This window comes from Triticum dicoccoides, chromosome 5B, assembly GCF_002162155.2.
Source record: "Triticum dicoccoides isolate Atlit2015 ecotype Zavitan chromosome 5B, WEW_v2.0, whole genome shotgun sequence".
Lineage (NCBI taxonomy): Eukaryota > Viridiplantae > Streptophyta > Magnoliopsida > Poales > Poaceae > Triticum > Triticum dicoccoides.
In genome coordinates this window covers 7,250,856-7,273,743 of record NC_041389.1, presented here as the reverse complement: position 1 = coordinate 7,273,743, position 22,888 = coordinate 7,250,856, and the positions used below count along the sequence as shown (strand labels likewise).

The 22,888-nt window shown below is 45.0% G+C and overlaps 1 protein-coding gene across 3 annotated transcripts; it reads left to right on the top strand.

Moving 5' to 3' along the window:
• Positions 1 to 9,039: 9,039 nt before the first annotated feature.
• On the top strand, positions 9,040 to 14,018 carry LOC119307009. Of its 3 annotated transcripts, XR_005149110.1 has the most exons (6): positions 9,040 to 9,199; positions 9,339 to 9,456; positions 9,569 to 9,661; positions 12,719 to 12,916; positions 13,021 to 13,143; positions 13,226 to 14,018. XR_005149110.1 is itself a non-coding variant. In XM_037583090.1 (5 exons), exons 1-5 carry the CDS (start codon positions 9,114 to 9,116, stop codon positions 13,239 to 13,241), a joined length of 372 nt encoding a protein of 123 aa, XP_037438987.1. In that variant the 5' UTR covers positions 9,040 to 9,113; the 3' UTR covers positions 13,242 to 14,018. The 3 variants fall into 3 exon arrangements, 1 of the variants encoding a protein (XP_037438987.1); XM_037583090.1 differs by lacking the exon at positions 12,719 to 12,916 and having other exon boundaries at positions 13,085 to 13,143; XR_005149109.1 differs by lacking the exons at positions 9,040 to 9,199; positions 9,339 to 9,456; positions 9,569 to 9,661 and having other exon boundaries at positions 10,803 to 12,916; positions 13,012 to 13,143.
• Positions 14,019 to 22,888: the final 8,870 nt, after the last annotated feature.

The window sequence follows — 22,888 nt, the reverse complement described above, 5'->3', positions numbered from 1 at the left end:
CTTTTTAGCTTTGAAAAAAAAAAGAAAATGATGGAAATGTCAAAAAAATAAAAAAAATAAGTTACCCATGTGATATGTGGTCTAGTTGTTGGGAAAATTTACAAATATGAATTTCGACTTTATTTGCAAAACTCTTTAGAATTTAGTAAAATGGGCATAACTTTTGCATACGAACTCGGATTAAAAAGTTTTTTATATGAAAAATCGTCTACTCGAAAAGTTACATCCAAATTTAACTGGGGGAACCCCGTTAAACATTTTCAAAATCCTCAAAAACCTAACAGAAAAAAGTTACGGGGCTTTTAAGATCTGGAGGTAAAAAAATTCAAAAAATTTCAAACTTACTAGTGGCGCACCGTTTGCTAGGTGCGGCACTAGTAACAGAAAAAAAAATTAGTTTCAATTTTTTTCGGGAATTGTTTTTAAGGAAAAAAAGTGCTCAAATTTCATTTTTTTGAATTTTTGTTAAATCTGGTCAAACTATGGTCAAACTACTTATTCAAGAAGTATTAGTGTTACTAAATAATTATTTAAGAATATTAGTGTTACTAAATAATTATTTCAGTTTTTTTAATTTTGGTCAAATCTGGTCAAACTATGGTCAAACTGTGGTCAAACAATGGTCAAACTAATTATTCAAGAAATATTAGTGTTATTTTTTAGAACAATAGTTTCAAACCCAAACAGTGAAAGGTGTGACTTCATGCTGAAGCTAAATTCCTGAGGTTAATAGGATTGACATCTTACTATTGTCAGGAAAACAACAAATGCAGACTTGGAAACGAGGGAGAATAGAACCCGAAAATTAAGCGTGCTTAGGCTGGAGTAGTGAGAGGATGGGTGACCGTCCGGGAAGTTAGATGATGAGGGGTGATTAGAGGTTAAATTGAACAGTGATGAGGGGTGATTAGAGATGAGAGGTTAAAATAATTCAGAAATTTGAAAATCAAAAAATATATCCAAAAAAAATTCAAAAAAATAATCATAAAAATTGCTTTAATACCGGTTGATGTTACCAACAGGGACTAAAGGTGGACCTCCAGGCAGCAGCCACGTGGACGGCCTTTAGTCCCGGTTCGTGTAAGAACCGGGACAAAAGGGAGAGGCTTTAGTAACGACCTTTTAGTCCCGGTTCCAGAACCGGGACTAAAGGCCCTTATGAACCGGGACTAAAAGCCCTCTTTCTACTAGTGGGTTCAGTTCTTTGGGTTTTGAAAAAAAATCGGTTATGAGAAAATGATGACTAATTGGTCATTTGGAGAACTGCCAAGTGAGGATTCAGTGGACTGAGATTTCGGTTCAGTCATCATTTAAGACCAAACAACAATATATGCTTGTGAATTCCTACTGTTATATTTCCCCGCAAATAAAAGATCCTACTGTTATACCAAGACAAGTAGCCGGATAACACAAGTAACTAGAAAATCTAATAGTAATCGACACAGTGTGCTATTATTAGTTTCATTCAAGATGGTGTGGATAAAACATGTTACCGCAGAAAAAGGAAAACCACGGCCTTATTTTAGTTTCAGCAAACGATTATGAGCGAGTAGTTCGATTTTGATTATTTTCTAGGAGGGACTTGGAAACGGTTTCAAGAAATTTTTGGAATTTCCGGATTTTTTTTACACTCGAACTTTTCAAACTAAGTTTGGAATCGTCTAAATTACACCAAAAAAGTTTACAACCAGCTAATAAGCAATCCATTGATGGATGATCGCTGCATGCCACCTGTAAAACGTAATAGGTTGGGAACTGCTTGATACCCTAAACAGGGTGTGGCTCTTTCATTATATAGAGGTACCCACGGGGTACAATATAATGTTACAATATATGTGTACGGAGGCTACGTATATACAGTCTAACACCCTCCCTCAATCTTAACTGTGGCTTGAAGTACAAAGCAAGTTAAGATTGCGCCTACAGCCTACAAACTATGGTTGTGGAAGAGGCTTCGTGAAGATGTCAGCAAGTTGATCCTTTGATGAGATGAACTTGATACAGAGTAGCTTCTGTGCAACACGTTCCCGAAAAAAATGATAGTCAACCTCAATGTGTTTTGTTCGAGCATGAAACACCGGATTAGATGACAGATAAGTAGCACCGATGTCGTCACACCACAAAACTGGAGGCTGAGCCAGAGAGACACGCAACTCTCTCAATAGAGACTGTACCTATATGATCTCAGCAGTTGCATCAGCAACAGCCTTATACTCAGCTTCAGTACTACTGCGAGAGACTGTGGCCTGCTTACGAGCATTCTAGGCGATCAAGTTAGAACCAAGGAATACCGCATATCCTCCCGTGGATCGCCTGTCATCAGGACTACCAGCCCAGTCTGCATCAGAGAAAGCTAAGAGCTCACACGACGGTGCAGGCTGGAGAAGCAAACCATAGGAGGCAGTAAGACAGACATAACGCAGAATACGCTTCACAGCTGACCAATGAGATGTCCTGGGAGCATGCAGAAACTGACACACACGGTTGACTGCGTAAGAGATATCAGGCCTGGTAATAGTGAGGTATTGCAGACCACCAACAAGACTGCGATACTCAGTAGCATCATCACATGAGAGAGAGTCTCCATCAAGGGCAGACAACCGATCAGTGGCAGACATCGGAGTGACAGCAGGTTTACACTGAAGCATCCCAGCACGCCGCAACAAGTCCAAGGAGTACTTCTTCTGAGTAAGAGTCAGCCCAGCTGAAGAACGGGAAACCTACAAACCAAGGAAAAAATGCAGAGCACCTAAATCCTTGACAGCAAAGTTATCACTGAGAGCAGTCACAAGGCAATCAGCAGCAGCATGAGAGGAACTGATGAAAATGATGTCATCAACATAAACCAGGAGATACATCGTAACCTCAGGACGCTGTAGGAGAAACAACGATGTATCAGCAGTGGAGGGAGTAAACCCAAGAGCCCAAAGAACAGATCCAAGGCGGGCATGCCATGCCCGAGGGGCCTGCTTGAGTCCATACAGCGCCTTAACCAGTCGACAGAGATGATGAGGATGTGCCGGATCAACAAAACCAGGCGGCTGACGCATATAAACCTCCTCCTCTAAAAGGCCAGGGAGAAAAGCATTCTGCACATCAAGTTGACGAAGGAACCATCCACGAGTAACAACAAGAGACAACAATAACCAAATGGTAGTAGGCTTGATGACCGGACTGAACATGTCTTCGTAATCAAGACCATACCTCTGTTTGAAGCCTTTGGCGACTAGCCGTGCCTTGTATCATTCGATGGAACCATTAGCATGTCTCTTGACTTTGAACACCCACTTAGAATCAATGACATTGACTCCAGGTACTGGAGGAACAAGACACCTGGTGTCATTCTTGTGAAGAGCCTGAACTTCCTGCTCCATGGCAGCACGCCAGTGAGGGATACTCAGTGCAGCCAGAAAATTACGAGGCTCGGCAGTGGGATCGGCAGTAGTATGGGCCACACACGCAGCAAGCCACGCAACCATACCATCCGTGCGTTCCTTCGGACGAAAAATGCCATGCTGGCTCCGTGTGCGAGGATGAAGAGCGACCGCAGGTGGCGACGACGAGGCTGACATGGAACCAGGCGATGTCGGCTGAGAGAAAGCCGAGGCAGAGCTTGTCGGCGAACCGGAGACCGAAGCAGGACTGGCCGGGGCAGGGGACAGCGCTGCCGGGCCAGTCGAGGCAACCAGTCCACGCGACAGGCTCATCTGGGCTGGAAAGCCCGGCGCCAGTCCTGGGGAGGTAGCGGCTGGCGAGCCCAGCACCAACCCAGGCGAGGCAGACGCCCGCAAGCCAGGAGAGGCGGGCGCGCGTGGGTCGAGCGAGGCCAGTGCTGGCTCAGGCGACATGGCGACCCGCGAGCCCGGCGAGGCGGGCGCACGCGTGTCGGGCGAGGCGGGCACCCGTGAGGCAGCCTCCACCGGTGAGGCGATGGCGGGTTGGCGGTTGCCACCCGTCATGCTTGGCCCATGCACGTCCGGAACGCGCATCACGTCCATGACCTGTTCATCAAGAAGCTCGAGACGGGCGCCACGTCCAATACCTGCAGCATGATTAGGAAGCAGCGCAGGGGCATATGCAACATCCACAAATTGATCAGGCAAAGGTACAGACACAGGCACTGATGATATAGGAGTGGTAGAGTGAGTCAGAAGTGCGCGAAAGGGGAACACATTTTCATCAAACACAACGTCACGAGAGATGTAGACGCGATTTTTTGGAACATGTAGGCACTTGTACCCTTTGTGGAGGGAACTATACCCAAGAAAAACACACTTCTTAGACCGAAACTCTAGCTTCCGCTTGTTATATGGGCGTAGGTGAGGCCAACATGCACACCCAAACACTTTGAAGAACGTGTAGTCTGGGATCTCATTGAGCAAGAGTTCAAGCGGGGTTTGCATTTGCAGAAGCCGTGAGGGAAGCCTATTAATAAGAAAACAGGCTGTGGAGAAAGCATCACTCCAGAACCGAGACGGAAAAACGGAACAGATGCATGAGCTAGTAAGGTTAGGCCAGTTTCAACAAGGTGACGATGCTTACGTTCGGCAGTTCCATTCTGCTAATGTGTATGAGGACATGACACGCGATGCGAAATCCCAAGTTTGTTAAAAAAATGAGTTGAGGTTGTGGTATTCACGACCCCAGTCGGATTGAACATGGATGATTTTCTGTTTAAGGAGACGCTCAACGTGTGCTTGAAACTGAATAAAAATATCGAACACATCAGACTTGCATTTAATAAGATATAGCCAAGTAAACCGACTATAAGCATCAATAAAACTGACATAATAATTGTGACCACTAACGGATATCTGGGCATGACTTCAGACATCAGAAAACACAAGCTCAAGAGGATGTTTCACAACACGACTAGACTCTGAAAACGGAAGTTGGTGACTCTTGCCCTGCTGACAAGCATCACAGACAGTTTTAGCAGTTTTATTGGACACAACTGGTAGCTGATAACGATGCAACACATGATGAACTATGGGAGCTGCAGGATGACCAAGGCGTGCATGCCAATGAGTAGGAGACACACGAACACCATTGAACGCCTGAGGAGAAGACTACATGGAGGGCGTGCGCGGCGCATCAAGTGCGTACAAGCCATGGCGAAGATGACCGCTAAGCAGAACGACCCTCGTGTCCCGATCCTTGATAAAGAAACGAAAATGATGAAACTCAGCAAGGACATTATCATCATGTGTAAGTTGAGGAATAGACAACAAACTAGCGTAGCAGAGGGAACGCGAAGGACATTGGAAAGATGTAGTTTGTGAAAATTGTGTGCAAGGAGAGAAGCCTGACCAACATGAGAGATGCGCATACCTGCTCCACTGGCGGTGTGCACCTGATCATGACCACGATATGGCTCCTGAGTAGAGAGCTTGCCCATCTCACTGGTTAGGTGGTTGGTAGCTCCGGTGTCCATATACCACGTAGGATCAATGGAGTATGACGGAGTGCGACCATGATCATGACTCGTCACAGCAGCAGCGACCTACTTGTCGTTCCCTTTACCATTGTTGCCAAGGCCCAGAAAATCCTGCTTGTAGCGGCGATGAAAGCGAGAGGCGATGTGGTGCTCAAGGCCACACAGCTGGCAGGCCTGCGGGCCACCGTAGGAGGAGCAGCAAGCAACCGGCCAGTTGCCACCCGTGATGGATGGCGCACTGCCATGCGAGGCCGGCTAGGAGGACGGTGCCAGCTTGCCACCTGAAGATGATGACCACGAAGATTTGCCACGAGTCATGGCATTAGTGGAGGCGAAACCCGGGGAGACACGGCGCGCCTTGATGCGTTGTTCACGGCCAAGGAGTCGGGCATATAGCTCGCGAGATGGAAGTGGATCATCACGGCCATGAACATTCTCAACGAGATTGTCATAATCATCATCATGCCCGTTAAGAGCGAAGGTGGTGAACTCCTCGTCCTGCAGAGACTGGCCAATCGAGGCTAGTGTGTCGGCGAGACCCCTCATCTTGTTGAAGTAGTCCGTAATGCTGAGGTCACCAAGCTTGGTCTCACCCAGCTCGGTGCTGATAGAGTGAGCACACGCCTGAGACTGAGAGGCGAAGCTGGTGTGAAGAGCCGCCCACGCCTCCCGGGACATAGCGGCGAAGATGACCAGCGACGAGACGCTCGGAGCGAGCGAGGACTGGATGGCGGAGAGGATGGCTTGATCCTGGGCCACCCATGCATGATACGCCGGGTGATGAGGGGGTGGACACGGGATGGATCCGTCAACGTAGCCCTGCAGGTAGCGACTCCGCAGAAGAGGCAACACCTGGGCACGCCAGGACAAGTAGTTGTCCGGCGTGAGTTTCGCCGGCAGCAGATGCGAGAAGTAAAACGGCGACGACACTGCGATCTGATCACCGTGAGCATGCGACGGTGCGTAGAAGCCCATCGACGGTCTGATCACCTGGTCCCGAGCAGGATGGATAGGGCCCGATAGAACCAGCTGCCGGGGCACCGTAGGACGCCGCAGGTGGCGCCCCGTACTGTAGGGCAGCCGCAGGTGGCGCCACATGGGACGGCTGCGACGGAGCCGGGTAGGGTTGGGGCGGTGCAGGGTAGAAGTGCGTCGGGGGCACCGCATAGGACTGCACAGCCGCAGCCCCATGAGTCGACGGGGACGGCACCGGGTAGGGCTGCTGTGGCGGCGCACCGTAGGGATGGGATGATGGGACGCCGTAGTGGTGCGCCGCAGGAGGCACACCGGAAGGAGGCACCATCCAGGACGACGGCGGCGGCGGCCCCCCGTGAGCCGTGGCAGGAGCGCCGCACGAGAACAGCTCGCCAGCCGCGGCGTTCGGCGAGGCAGCGTGATCGCCAGGGAGGCCCGATCCAATCAGGGGCCCCGGCAATGGAGGAGCGCCATGGGCCATCGCAAGGGGGCGTGAGGCGAGGACCAGGAACGACGATCCAAGGGCCGGTGCAGCGACGGCGGAGGCGGCGACGGAGGTCGGCGCACCGGCGGTGGCGGCGGCGACGGTAGAGGCGGCGGAAGCCATCTTAACCTAAACTGACACCATGTAAAACATAATATGTTGGGAACTGCTTGAAACTCTAAAACGGGGTATGGCTCTTTCATTATATAGAGGTACCCACGGAGTACAATACAATGTTACAGTATGTGTGTACGGAGGCTACGTTTATATAGTGTAACACCACCTTGGTATGCACAATCTATCCTGACACACCGGGTACAAACTTAAACACAGAATCGTTTTTTGTTTTCTTGATGAAACACAGATTCGTATTATCCTTTATGTATATTATTTTCCGTGGCAGTGCACAGAGTATTTAGCTAGTGGGCTTTAGTCGCACGGTCTTTTCTGAGCGTGCAGCCCATTGGCCCAGCTAAGCGATCGATGATTGATCGACGATCGCAGCTGTGCTCAACAATCTTTGGCGGCAGGCGGCGCACGAGTGGACAAGAAGAGCAACACCGGCAGGAGGGTCGGCGACAACGATGGACCACGGGAGACTGAGACGGAGAGGGAAGCCAAGAAGATAAGCCTCGCACCAGCAGAGGAGAAGATCTTCGCGATCTTCGAGCCTGACAATGCCCAATCCGAATCAAAACAAGGTGATTTTGCCCCTCTTTTCCTCCTCCATCATCACGACAGATTCTCCTGGTGTTTACTTGTTCCTGCTGTTCTGTAGATCGTGTGTACGATGTGGACGACTCCGTGACGGAGGAATCCTCTTCCGATCCACCCAGCCCTCCGATCTACGAACCCTACATCCCCGAGGAGCTAGCTGCGGATCCAGACGTACTCGCTGCCTTCAAACACGCCGAAGCTAAATACAAAGCAGAAAAGGGTAATTCTTCTCTTCTTCTTTTTCTTCTTCTCATCGTTAATTTCCAACCTGATCTTAACTTAACTTTCTTCTTTTCGTAGCCCGTCGAGCTAAGCTCTTCACCATGGACCATTACGGTTACAAAGCACCTTCCTGCCTATTCGATGACCGCCGCTTTCTTCCCGTCCGTGAAATCGCAAAGGATGTGGTGCTTCTTGCCGCTAAATCCGTCATCATGCTCTCATCCTCTCTCGGTATATATTTAAAATCATTCTTGCTATTTGCTTGCTGGTCAAGCGTTTGTGACTTTTGGTTGCATTGTAGGGAGTGAGCCGTTGAATAAGTGTTGTGGCTTATGGCTTCAAACCGCTCTTGTTTTAACGTCTGCTCATCTCATTCGTGAAAAGGATCCCTCAGTCGTGAACCAAAGGAAGTTGCAGTGGACAGGAAAATATCATCGTGAGGCTGAGGTGACTTAAAATTCATCCTAACTAATTTTCTGCAAAGGGTGGTTGTACCACCGGGTGATGGTACCCAAACTTAGACAATGCATGTTTTATCAGCTTTGTCCAAATAAAATTGGGGTGGGGAGACATACACTACATCAACGGTATATTTATTTAATCGCTTGACTCTCTTATTTGTTTATTTATTTGTTGCCTCTCAAATTAAATTATTTGTATTGCCTCTGTTGCTAAACCGGTGGGTAGTTACCAATTGAATGTGTCATTATACCTTTGACTTCGCTAGGAGAGAAAGTGAACTAGTAATTATTTGTATGTATAGTAACAAAAAGATCTTATTATTGTGCTTGACTTACATGATATAGTTAATCTCCCAAAAATGTTTTGTCAATATAAGTTCTCTCGAGAATCTAGTGTCATAACTTTTGCCGATGTCGTTTTAGGTCACTATTCACTTGCTGGACAAAACAACTGCACTAGGCCGCCTCCTTTATCTCCAGGAGCATTATGAATTGCTATTTATGAGGTTCAGTTGCCCACTTTTAATGAATGTGTGCGTTCTGGTCAAGATGTTTTCCGACTTGGGAGAGATGAAAATTTGGATCTAAGGTTAGCCCAGGGTATGGTGGACTATGAGATTCCGTCCTGGTACGAGAGATGCCACATGTATTTTTCACGTGATCCATCTAGTCGCAAACTGGTGCATTATATCTCAAAGTTATGCTTTTGTATTTTGATCTTGGTATATTATTAATCCAAATCACAATATTCGTCACTACTACAATGTTATAGCTTAATGATGACGGAGGGCCCATCATTGATTTAGAAGGGAAGGTTATGGGTCTAGTTAACAACCACATTAACGAGACTTTCATACCTTCGTCCATATTGCACAAGTGCTTGAATTTCTGGAGAAGGTTCAAGTATGTATTTTTATTCTTTTGTCTTATTTTTTGTAAGTACTTTTGTGTGATACTTATGTCTTATAAACATAATAATGTTATGACGTTCTTCCTTAAATTTGTGTTACACTCATTTGATCTTCATTTTCATTTGGTATAGTTGTATGCCTCGCCTTCACCTGGGAATGACATTTACTTCAATCAAGGGTTTAGATCCTATCTCTATAGAGAGGGTGACTCGTGATCATAACATCGAGTCTGGTCTTATTGTTGAACAGGTATATATTCTGGGTCTTATCTTTACTTTGTCCTTTCACTTTTGTTAATAGTTTTTTCTAAAGCTGTTTTTCATATGCATATTATGAAGTAGTCACGATGATTGAAAATTAGGTGTCAAAAGGATCGCATGCTGAGGAAATTGGAATTGGTGAGGGTGATGTCATTGAAAGCTTTAATGGAAAATACATTTCTACTACAATTGAGGTATGTGTATTGTGTTCATTGAATTCAATTGTTTGTTACATCCGGGTCTAGTTATCTTCTAATCCACCTTAGATTCCGATGTATGCAACTAAACTAACTACAACTTGGTTATCGATGTAGGCAACTTAGCAACCATGGTAACAATATATTAAACTACTACACACTACTATTAGTAGGATACTAGGTGAATTCAAAGCTACACACAATGCAATTCATCTAGCATCAAAGTTGCTCTTGTTTAGCACTAAGGATGCCTTATCTAGCATCAAAGTAGCTTTGAAAAAAATCAAAACATATTCATATGAGATCTAGTTTTGAAGAGCTCGTTACGAGGAACCCAACAGTGAAAACAAATCATAATTCTGACACATGGTTTGAAAGTTATAAATTTTTTAATTTTCTCGTAACGAAATTAATGCATGTTACATCATCATTGGGTTCACATGATTGGTTGGACGAGTTGAAGGAAACTCAATGTATTGTAGTAGTTGAATTTTTCTATATATAGAATGAGTGGATGGGCAGTTTTCCAAATCTTGGTGATGATCGTGCGAGCCACGAGCGAGTGGACGGCTGCAGCGCGTGTGCTCGGCTTCGGCAGAAAGCGCAACGTTACTCCGCTCAAACGACAAGTGTATATATAATTATTGTTCAGGTAAACGTAGTTGTGTTACGTCTTTTGTCTGAGGTAAAAGAAATACACGAATTGACGAAATTATATGAAAAAATAAAAAAACATATTTAATAATGTGATGTGACTTTACACAACTACCCGGGCAGTACCCGGACAGTGCACTGGCCGGGCAGTTAAGTAAAGTCACATCACATTGTTAAATATGACCACACATAGGTTAACCGACGCGGCTATATAAGCCGATCGAGGCGTTCTTCCGCTTCTGAGGTAGGACTAAAATGCATGGCGCCGGCCGCCCCACCCTCATCCACCCGCATACTTAATAGGTGGCCGCCTCCCCTGCAGGCACACGGGAGTTAACCGCCCGAGTCGGCGCAGCAGATCCGCTGCCCTACCGCGGCTGCATGCACACGTGGTGCGAGGGGGATTCAACCCCGCGGCTGGCCCCACCTGTCGCTGACATGGCGGCGCGGGAGTGGCCCTCCCACGAGTCATGACTTCAGCCGACGCTCGCGCGATCCGAGGAGGATCTGCTCGCGTGATCCGTGGCGGCGCTTTACGTAAATGTTTTCTAAAAAAACAACGCAATTAATTAGCTGGGCCCTGCATATACATGCATGTACGTTGGGGGTCAAATCTCCCGTCCACGCCGCCTTCACGATCGCCAGTCCACGTCGCCTCCATGATCGCCAGCCCATGCCGCCGAAACCTAGCCATCTGCGCCCGCCGCCCCCGCCGCCATCTGCGGCCGCCGCCGGCCGCGACGACATCTGACATCGACGCCTCTCTCGCCACGTGACGCCGACGCACCCGACGCCATCTGCCCCTATGCCACCCCTCATGCCGACGCCCGGACAGTGCCCCCATCACGTCGCCGTTCCCAGCGAGCCGTCTGTGACGTCGCTGTCCGCCGTGTCTGAAGTCGTCGTCCGCCGTTCCCCTGCGCCAGGGGCGGAGCTACCTCCCAGCGACCCCGGACAGCTTCCCGGGCTGCTCCGGCCATTCTCCACTAAGTAGTACACATAAACCATGATTAATATCACTAATTACAGGGGCAAATTCTGGACAACGGCACTGTATACAGGCTTTGCCCCGGCTCCTTGAGTTGGCTGGCTCCGCCACTGCCCTGCGCACTGTCGTCCCTCCCGGCCGGCCCGATCCCATGGCACGAGGTACAACTTCTACCACACGTACTGTGCATCAGGGGCGGAGCTTTGGTGGGGCTAAACTGGGCTAGCACGAGCATGTAGCAGCGATTTACTCAAAGAAAAAAGAGCATGTAGCAGCGCTGCAGTATCTCCTGGCCACAGCCGGCAGCAGCACTCCGCACTCGTACTAGGTCTATTATTGGCTGGGAAAAATAGTTAGATGGAAATAGTACTACACTACCCATTTAATTTTCCTACATTGCTTCGTTAGATAACCAGATTTTTGCACTCGCTTTTTCTTTACATTTTACGGACCATAACATATATTTGGTTGCCATAAGCAATGGACATCAGCCACTCACACTCAAGGAAGAATTGGTTTTTAAAGAAAAAGATATCATTACAAAAATTCAAATTAATACTCGCTCCGTTCCTCAATATAAGGTGTATTATTTTTCTAAAAAGTCAAACTTCTCTAAGTTTGACCAAGTTTATAGACAAAAATATCAATATCTAGAATACCAAATCATTATCACTAGATTCATCCTGGACTATATTTTTACATTTTATATCTTTACTATTATAAATCTTTATATATTTTGTTGTAAAGTTGGTCAAATGTAGACAACAATTGACTTTTTGAAAAACTAATACACCTTATATTTAGGAACGGAGGGAGTATATACATATCTACTCACTCCATCTTAAAAAAAAAGAGATCATTACTAATGCCTATTATTTAGTACTTCGAAATTTTGTGATATCTCTTTTTCTGGCCCGCCCAACTTTTTCTTTGGAGCTCCGCCACTGTTGTGCATTCATCATCTTTATCATGTAACCATGTAAAGTATCTAATATTTTGTTGCTTCTATTCATAGTGATGAACGCGTACGTAGAGATATATTATTCCGTTGGAAAGTGGTGTTTGTTGGTCACCAAACTGAACTCTAGGCAGAAAAGCGTTTTGCAAGCACTAGACTAGAAAAAATGTTGATGATTCCTAGTGTGCTCATGCGAAAGTGTTTGCTGAAGTTCATTATTAAATCATATGCATTGGACAGAAAAAAGTTCATCATCCAATCAAAAAACGGTGCGATATCATTGCGCACTGAAGATGTGTTTGACATTTTCGGGCCACAGAACAAGGGCAGAGATGCCATGAAAGTGCTAGGTAAAGGGGGGGTTAAAGGCGAAGGTGAAGGTGCCTAGTTGTTTTGTAGATTCCAGTATGGGTGAAATGATGATAGACCAACTAATTGAGGACATTGTTGCCAGTGGCACGCATGATGATGATTACCGCACTCCACGAATGAAGTTCCTAATGCTTATTACAAGTTAGTGGAGGATGTGGAGGCCATAAAAGCATTTAATTGAAATGCATTTACTTTACGCGTTTGCGTTGAGGGCATCACAAAGGCGGTATCGGATCTTACAAAATTTACTTGGCCGATCAGAAACCTTGTCCTCATACAGGTAAATCTTATGCTATAATTTTTTAATTCCAACTATAGTTTGTCAAATAAAGAATGCTAATATAATTCATGTTCATGCAATACTTGTTTTGGGAGAAAGTGTAGCCACTAGATGAAGAGGCATTCGATCCACTGGCTCATGAATATCCGTTGATGCATAATTGGACAGAAGATGAGGCTCAGAAGCGTGACGCGTACGACACATCATACGGCCGGGGTAATGGGACGGTAAGTACTAATGGTTCGTACTGCATGCACTTATGGTACTATGTAATTCTTGAGCTATTTAAATTGATTTAACGTGTCACAGATTGATGACGATATAAGTGAGAAGTACATACATACATTAATTGCTCAAGAAGGGAAAAAATGCGGAGGAAGAATTTGAGCCAGAAGATAGCAGGTCGTGCCCCAAAAAAGAAAGATAATAGAGATGGTATTATTCATAATGTTTGTATGTAGTTAATGCTTTTGATGTGTTATTGCAGATAGTAGTGGAGGAGCTGGAGAAGAAAGGATTTGTCTTCAAGCCAAACAAGGGGTTTCGTGATGATGTTGAGTTTGTGGAGCATAGTGATGACTGGGTGGGGAAATATGGCCATCTGTCCTGATGGGCCATATTTCCCCACCCAGTCTAATATGGCCATCTGTCCTGATGGGCCATATTTCCCCACCCAGTCTTCACTATACTCCACAAACTCAACATCATCACCAAACCCCTTGTTTGGCTTGAAGACAAATCCTTTCTTCTCCAGCTTCTCGACTACTATCTGCAATAACATATTGAAAGCATTAACTATGTGCAAACATTATGAATAATCTCATGTAAATTGAAGTACACATCACTCATTACCTCAGAACATTTTTCAGGGAGAAGACGAATTTCTTTTTCATATCTTTGATGTTTTTCATCACTTGATCTAATGTAGTGTCCCTGCTCGACGAAGCCTCATCTCTATTATCTTTCTTTTTTCGGGCACGACCTGCTATATCTTCTGGCTCAGATTCTTTCTCCGCATTTTTTCCTTCTTGAGCAATTAATGTCTGTCTGTACTTCTCACTTATCACGCCATCAATCTGTGACACGTTAAATTAATTTAAATAGCTCAACATTTACATACTACCATAAGTGCATGCAGTACGAACCATTAGTACTTACCGTCCCATGACCCCGGCCGTATGATGTGTCGTACGCGTCACGCTTCTCAGCCTCATCTTCTGTCTAATTAAGCATCAACGGATATTCATGAGCCAGTGGATCGAATGACTCTTCATCTAGTGGCTGCACTTTCTCCCAAAACAAGTACTGCATGAACATGAATTATATTAGCAATCTTTATTTGACAAACTATAGTTGGAAATAAAAAATTGTTGCGTAAGATTTACCTGCATGAGGGCAAGGTTTCCGATCGGCCAAGTAAATTTCGTAAGATCCGATACCGTTTTTGTGATGCCCTCAACGCAAACGTGTAAAGTAAACACATTCCAATTAAATGCTTTGATGGCCTCCACATCCTCCACTAACTTGTAATAAGCATTAGGAACTTCTTTCGTGGAGTGCGGTGCAAGAACCGTGCCTAGAAGAACCAACACAATTCTACGCAAGAAATCACCATTATACGTGCCACTGGCAACGATGTCCTCAATCAGTTGGTCTATCATTATTTCACCCGTACTGGAATCTACAAAACGACTAGGCACCTTCACCTTCGCCTTTAACCCCCCTTTACCTAGCGCTTTTATGGCATCTCTGCCCTTGTTCTGTAGCCCGAAAATGTCAAACACATCTTTAGTGCGCAATGATATTGCACCGCTTTTTGATGGCATGATGAACTTTTTTCCGTCCAACGTATATGATTTAATAATGAACTTCAACAAACACTTTCGCATGAGCACAGTAGGAATCATCAACATTTTTTCTAGTCTAGTGCTTGCAAAACGCCTTTTCTGCCTAGAGTTCAGTTTGGTGACCAACAAACACCACTTCTCAACGGAACAATATATCTCTCCGTACTCGTTCATCACTACAAATAGAAGCAACAAAATATTAGATACTTTACATGGTTACATGATAAAGATGATGAATGCATAGCAGTGGCGGAGCTTCAAAAAAAAAGCTGGGCGGGCCAGAAAAAGAGATATCACAAAATTTCGAAGTACTAAATATTAGGCATTAGTAATGATCTCTTTTTTTGAAGATGGAGTGAGTAGATATGTATATATTAATTTGAATTTTTATAATGATATCTTTTTCTTTAAAAACCAATTCTTCTTTGAGTGTGAGTGGCTGCTGTCCATTGTTTATGGCAGCCAAATATATGTTATGGTCTGTAAAATGTAAAGAATAAGCGAGTGCAAAAATTAGGTTATCTAACGAAGCAATGTAGGAAAATTAAATGGGTAGTGTAGTACTATTTCATCTAACTATTTTTCCGAGCCGATAATAGACCTAGTACGAGTGCGGAGTGATGCTGCCGGCTGTGGCCAGGAGATACTGCAGCGCCGCTACATGCTCTTTTTTCTTTGAGTAAATCACTGCTACATGCTCGTGCTGGCCTAGTTTAGCCCCACCAAAGCTCCGCTCCTGATGCACAGTACGAGCGGTAGAAGTTGTACCTCGTGCCATGGGATCGGGCCGGCCGGGAGGGACGACAACGCGCAGGGGAACGGCGGACGACGACTTCAGAGACGGCGGACATCGACGTCACAGACGGCTCGCTGGGAACAGCGGCGTGATGGGGCACTGTCCGGGCGTTGGTGTGAGGAGTGGCGTCGGGGCAGATGGCGTCGGGTGCGTCGGCGTCACATGGCGAGAGAGGCGTTGGCGTCAGATGTCGTCGCGGCCGGCGGCGGCCGTAGATGGTGTCGGGGGCGGCGGGCGCAGATGGCTAGGTTTCGGCGGCGTGGGCTAGCGATCGTGAAGGCGGCGTGGATTGGCGATCGTGGATGCGGCGTGGACGAGAGATTTGACCCCCAACGTACATGCATGTATATGCCGGGCCGAGCTAATTAATTGTGTTATTTTTTAAGAAAACATTTACGTAAAGCGCCGCCACGGATCACGCGAGCAGATCCTCCTCGAATCGCGCGAGCGCCGGCTGAAGTCACGACTCGTGGGAGGGCCACTCCCGCGCCGCCATGTCAGCGACAGGTGGGGCCAGCCGCGGGGTTGAATCCCCCTCGCACGACGCGCGCATGCATCCGCAGTAGGGCAGCGGATCTGTTGTGCCGGCTCGGGCGGTTAACTCCCGTGTGCCTGCAGGGGAGGCGGCCACAAACGCGGCCATAGGATGGACATGCATGTATACGCCGGGCCCACCTATTAAGTAAGCGGGTGGATGAGGGTGGGGCGGCCGGCGCCATGCATTTTAGTCCCACCTCGGAAGCGGAAGAACGCCCCGACCGGTTTAAATAGCCGCGTCGGTTAACCCATGCTTGGTCGTATTTAACAATGTGATGTGACTTTACTTAACTGCCCGGGCAGTGCACTGGTCTGGGTAATTGTGTAAAGTCACATCACATTATTAAATATGTATTTTTTATTTTTTGTATAATTTCGCCAATTCGTGTATTTTTTTACCTCAGACAAAAGACGTAAAGCCGACTACGTTTTTAACTTGTTTCCAAAATTAATCCAATATTTGTATATAATTAACTGCACTTTCCATAAATGTTTTTTTTATTTTTTCATATAATTTCGCCAATTCATGTATTTCACCGGCGGATGGTGGCTGGAGATGTGCGCGAGATCTCCGATCCATTTTTTCCGGATCTGAAGGTTCTGAGTGGTTGACCATTTAGCTTTGACTTTCTAAGAAAATTCAAAAAAAGAACTAAAAGTTCACTACAAGTTCAAAAAAATTGGTAAAAGTTCAGGAATTCTAAAACTATCATGGATTGAAAAGAAGATCGCAAATTCAAAAACAGTTCATCAACTTTGAAAGAAGTGCATGAACTCAGAAAAAGATATGTACTTGAAAAAAGTTCATTCAGCTTTTCAAAAAAGTTCACGAATGTTAAAAAATCTCATCAAATTTGAACAAAATCTCATCCATTTTAGATAGAAGTTCATACAATTTTAAAAAAAGTTCACCGATTTTGAGAAAAGCTCGTCGATTTTTGAAAAAAAAATTCATCCAATTTGAAAAAAAGAGTTCATCAAATTTTAAAAACGTTCACCTGTTTTGAAAAAAGATCATATAATTTGAAAATATTTCGTTGAAGTTTGGAAAAAGTTCATCCAATTTGAAAAAAAGTTCATCTCTTTTGGAAAAGTTCATTCATTTTGAAAAAAATCATCAAATTTGAGAAAACAGTTCAGGATTTTGAAATAAAGTCCATCGGTTTGTAAACAAAGTTCACTAATTCGAAAACAATTCACTGATTTTGAAAAAAGGTTCAAGAATTCAGAAATTGTTCGTCAATTTTGCGAAAAAAGTTCACGAAATCGAAAAAAGATCACCGGATTTTGAAAAAAGTTCATCAATTCTAAAGAAAGTTCATAATTTTGAAAAAGAAACTTTACGGATTTTGAGAAACATTTCACGGATTTAAGAAAAAAAGTGAAACTAAAAAAAGAAAAGAGAAAAAGTAAGTGAAGAAGAAAAAGGAGAGAAAGAGGTTAGTATTCACAAGAGATGATGTTACTGTGTTTGTTACTGCGCTCCATGTAGGATAAGGTGGTCGCAGGATCGAAATCACCTACCGCGCACTTTCTGTGCAGTTTTTCACACACACAAAAACAATTAAATGGGCCGGCACAACGCGGACGGCGGGTGTGCGCCGGTTTGTGGAATACAAATAATCGAGTGCATAAGGCGCCGAATAGGAACCGGCAAAAAGCTTAGTGCGTCCAATAGTGTGCCGACGCACAGGGGGGCTGCGATTGGGACAGCCCACTCGCAGGCCGATAAGCTAGTTCGGTCTATAGGGCGATTTCGTTGTAACGGGATACTCACTAGGGAGCTCCTATTGGACGCTCGATGCGTCAAACTGGCGTCGCCACGCATACGGAGAAGAAAGCCAAAAAGATTGGCGAGCGTGATGCAAGGACTCAGACCAACAGCTTGCGACCGCGTGCTTCTAGCCGCTCCAGCTGACTAACATTGTTTGCATAGAACAACAGACATTTAGAAAAGAACTTAGCATGAATGTACAACCGGACTGGTGCATGGTATCGAACAGGAATTAGTCATCATAGTCATTATCTGACAAATAGGTCCACATTTATATCGAAAGTTTATATTTTGAAAAAGTGTGAACAATTTTGAATTTCTAAATTTTTTTACTAGACATCAACACTCTTTTTGCATATGCGAAAAAATCGGATTGCAAATAGTTTGTATGTACAACGTGAACTATTAATTGAAGTTGTGAACAAATTACTAAATTCCAAACAAATTTTTATACCCTGAATATTTTTTGAAAATTTGTGAATAAATATTTTTCAAATGGAACATTTCATGAAATTCTGAACAAAACATTGAAACCACAAGCATTTTTTGAATTTGTGAATAAAAAATAAAAAAATGGAACATTCCATGCGACATCTCACAAAATATTGAAACCACGAACATTTTTTGAAGTTCTTGAATTTTTTTTTAAAATTTCAATATTTTTTGCATTTTAGAACAATTTTGCAACTGCGAACTTTTTTGCAATTCTCGATAATTTTTTAATATGAACATATTTAAAATTTGCTAACATTTTTTCAAATAGAGGGACATTTTGTCAAATTCCTGTAAACTTTTCTAAACTCAAACATTTTTTGAATTTCTGAACATATTTTTAAAAGACGTATGTTTTTTCATAAAAAATGTAAAATAAACCAAAAAGGAAAGAAATTAAACAGAAAAGGGAAAAGGGAAGAGGAAGAAACGGAAAATAAAAATAGAAAAGAAATAGAAAACCCAGAAAAATATCGGTCCAGGAAACCCGTTTCCAAAATGGGCTGGGCCACCCGGTCGTTCGCTCGTAGTTTCCTGTGCGAAGCGTCGACGTTTGGATACACTATGCGTCGTATACGATGTCTAAATTCTTTTGAAGAATGGAAACTGTAACTTTCTGGAAATTAAAAAAAAATCTGAAAAAGCTATCTTTTGATTTTTTGAACAAATATAAAAACTTGGTTAAATATTGAATGCATGAAGAAATATTAAAAACGAGAACATTTGTTGAAATTCTTCCAGAGATTTTGAATATGTGAATGTAATTTTTTAGAAATGCATTTTTCCTTTAGATTTTGTCCAAATTTAGAAAGCCTTTTTTGATTTGAATACTTTTTCAAATTTAGTAAACAATTTTTGAAATTCTCATTTTTTTCTAAATTTCTGAAAATATCTGAAAAAACTAAAAAAGGAAACAGAAATACAATTTTTTGTTTCGGAAACTGAACATAAAAAGAAAATTAACTTTTAAAAAGTAAAAAATAAATGGGAAAAGTGGGTGAAAAATGAGAAATAAAAAATAAAGATAACAAATAAATATTAAACAAAAAGCAAACCAAAAAAAGAAACAACAGAGGAAAGTTGGCGGCCAACGTGAGCGATGCTCTTGCTCCCGAGTGTGCCGACGAATTTGTGTTTCTACACAGTAGATCGTTGCTATGTCTGAGTGACAACTATGTGTCGCTCGTTTAGTGCCATAAGAATCACCTATGTGTCAATGTTATTTCTTGGTTTTAGTTTTTCCTTCATTATATTTGGTTTTCTTGGTTTCCTTTTTTTTCTTTGTTTTTTCCTTTTTGTTTATGTCTTCGTTACTTCTATCGGTTTCCCTTTTTAACGGTATTAAAGAGTTTATGACATTCATGTCACGCGTTTCAGAATATGTTGTTTTCATGTCACGCGTTTCAGAATATGTTGTTTTACAGATCGGCTACACAGGGTCTCCCCGGCCGCCGCCCGCATCGGCCCGCAAGCCGAAAACCCCCATATTAGTCAATTTGACAGCTATTCCGACAATTGTGTTCAAATTCGAAGAATAAACATAGTTCGCATGCAAATAAAAGCATAGTTTTCTACCATAAACGCAAAGGACTTCATGCAAAAGCAACGACCACGTCTATCATCATCTTGGTCGCTTTTCACCCATCATCATGATCTTCACTCCGCACCACCGCCATTGATGCCATCGCCGCCTCCGAGTCCATCATCGGCACTTGTTTCAACTCCGTCACCGAAAGCATCGCAGGGCGCACTGAAAGCATCAGCGGCACTGATTCCAACTCCTCATGGGAAAACATCACCTGCACCGAAACACCCAGCGGCCGCCGCTAGCATTCTTCTCTTCAAGATGTCTCTCCTTGCCATATCATACCATTCTTTGATGATGTTGTCCATGTCATCGCGGTTCAATGTCATGACCCTATTGTCCTCGGCAAGAAGCTTGGCCATGGCTTTGGTCTCATCGGCAAAGATTCTGCTCTCCTGAATACATAGCCGCCTTGTGCAACCCCTCGTTCTTAAGCCATTGCCACTTCTCTTACTTCTCTCGTGCCTTCTTCTCGGCCAACTCTTTTCTTTGCCTCCAATGTCTTCGCCAACATCGACTCGTCTGATTGCACCGTGGCATCTATCTTGTCCCGCAAGCTCGATGCCTCGTGTTCCCTCTTGATCTTCTCCCTTGTCTTCTTGTCTTCATCGGGCTTGTTCAAGTTTCGTGGGCCATCATCATCTTCATCATCATCCATGTTCGTAAGTGAACCTCTCTTGGGTGGGGATTCTTTCTCAATCAACTTCCACTTCTTACACTCTTTTAGCAATTCCCAACAATGGTCTAGTTTAAATAATTTGCCTTTTGAAGCTTACATGTCTTTGTATCTTTCTTGGACAATTTTCCCTACACAATTAAAACAATGTCAAATGATGCAATCACTTAAAATGCTACAAATGATTTGCACAACTTGGGACGTGAAAACGAACTCACATAGTCAAATTCCACGGTTTCACTTGGAGGTGCATTGCAAACTTGTTCCAAGCAAGCAACCCAACGACTAAAAATCGCCTTGATCACGTCCCAACGACCTTGGAGTGACCGAAACGTGGGTGGAGTCCTATTGGGATACCTTGCCATCTTGCGGAAGTATTGATCTTCGATCCTTTGCCAATACCTCTTGGCGGTTTGAGATGTGCCGGTGCACGCATCAAGAGACAACGCACTCCAAGCCTTGATCAAGATTTGGCCATCTTGCGGAAGTATTGATCTTCGATCTTGCGCCTTTTTTTTGCTTGCACTTTGTCATACATCCCCTCGTCTATCTCCTCCACCTCATCTTCACCACCGTGACCATCCACGCCACCATCCATTTCATTGTAATCGAAATCAGTGATCGGGCCTTTGATCGACGTCGACGATGCTGGTGTCGAACAAGTTAACGAACTCGGCAGTGGCATCGTTCGAACCGGCGCTACAATGAGTGTCATCAAGTCACGAGCTACCGCAATGGCGAAAAGCGAAGCAAGTAGAAGAATTCGAAGAAGCATACTTTCCGGCCATTTCGTCGAACACCTCGCTTGCGGTGGAAGCAACGCCGTTGAAGGGCATGGTCGGGGTACCTCTTGCCGGGGCGGAGGGATAGGATGAAGTCGCCGTCCTTTTCGTAGGAGCCTTCTGCTCTTCACGCCCAAAACCTTGCCCTTCTTCTCCGGCGGCGTCCGGGCAGATCGTGCAGCGGCGGCGGCAGCAGGCGCGCGTGCCTTCCTGGCGGGGCCAGATGGATTTCCGCCATGCATGAGACGTTGCCCTGCCACTTGCAGACAGGCACGGTGGTGCCTTGAGCTACGGCGGGGGCGACATGGCCAGCGAGAGGACGACTAGGAATATGGGTAGCCTTGATTAGCAGGGAGAAGCTTGACATGCGTCCCTTCAAGGTTCCTTTTCTTGCGTGGCCCTTCAAGGTTCCTGGTTGCATGTTTGCAAGGAGTTCTTATGGGAGGAAGATCCCCCGAGCATTTTTCCAAGACGACTGTTTGCTTCCTTCCTTGAGCCGTTCCTTCATAGCGGCCATCTCCAGTGCCGAGGTCCATGGATTTCTTATGTTGTGGTTGCCTCCATGCTACCTGGTAAGAGTCACGAAAGGCTTGGTCGTGGTGCAAAGGGTTTTCGCCTCTAACTAGTGGTAGGCCCAATGCGGTGCTGCCACAAGTCGGGCGCAGTTGGGCCTGACAAGGATGGCGAATGGGGCTCTCCGGGTCAATAACCTCGAAGAGAAAGACTTCCAACCTATGGTTTTCGGGTGCCAAATACGACAGGCAGGTCAATCTGTACAAGGGTCTAGTCGAGTAGCCCGGGATGGCTCCCGAGAAGGGTGCACCGCATGGCTTGACTTGGGACCTGGGTACGGGCATCCGGTCAAGAGAGTCGACATAGATGATGTTGTGTCCACTTCTACTATCCATGTCTATCTTATAGGGAAACGTAGCATACAACTTTAAAAATTTCCTACGATCATGCAAGATCTATCTGGAAGATGCATAGCAACGAGAAGGGAGAGTGTGTCTACGTATCCTCGTAGACCGAAAGCGGAAGCGTTTGACAACGCGGTTGATGTAGTCGAACTTCTTCTAACTACGACCGATCAAGTACCGAACGTATGGCACCTCCGAGTTCTGCACACATTCAACGCGATGGCGTCCCTCGCCTTCTTGATCCAGCAAGGTGTTGAGTAAGTAGATGAGTTCCGTCAACACGACGGCGTGGTGACGGTGAAGTGATCCGCGCAGGGCTTCGCGTAAGCATCGCGAGAATATGACCGGGGTTGTAAACTGTGGAGGGGGGCGCCGCACACGGCTAACGATTGTTGTTGTGTGTTCTAGGCGCCCCCTCTCCATGTATATATAGGTGGGAGGGGGAGGGGAGCAGAAAGGGGGTGCCCCAAGAAGGAGAATCCTACTTGGGGGTCTCCTCCAATTCGGCCTCCCTCCTTCCTTTTTTGCCGGAGAGAAAAGGAAAGGAGGAAGGAGAGAAGGAAAGG

Coding starts and splice junctions, on each gene's coding strand:
- LOC119307009 (XM_037583090.1), top strand. CDS start 9,114: ATGGGTCTAGTTAACAACCACATTAACGAGACTTTCATACCTTCGTCC. Junction 9,200..9,338: donor AATTTCTGGAGAAGGTTCAA/GTATGTATTTTT, acceptor CATTTGGTATAG/TTGTATGCCTCGCCTTCACC. Junction 9,662..13,084: donor ACATTTCTACTACAATTGAG/GTATGTGTATTG, acceptor ATAATTGGACAG/AAGATGAGGCTCAGAAGCGT.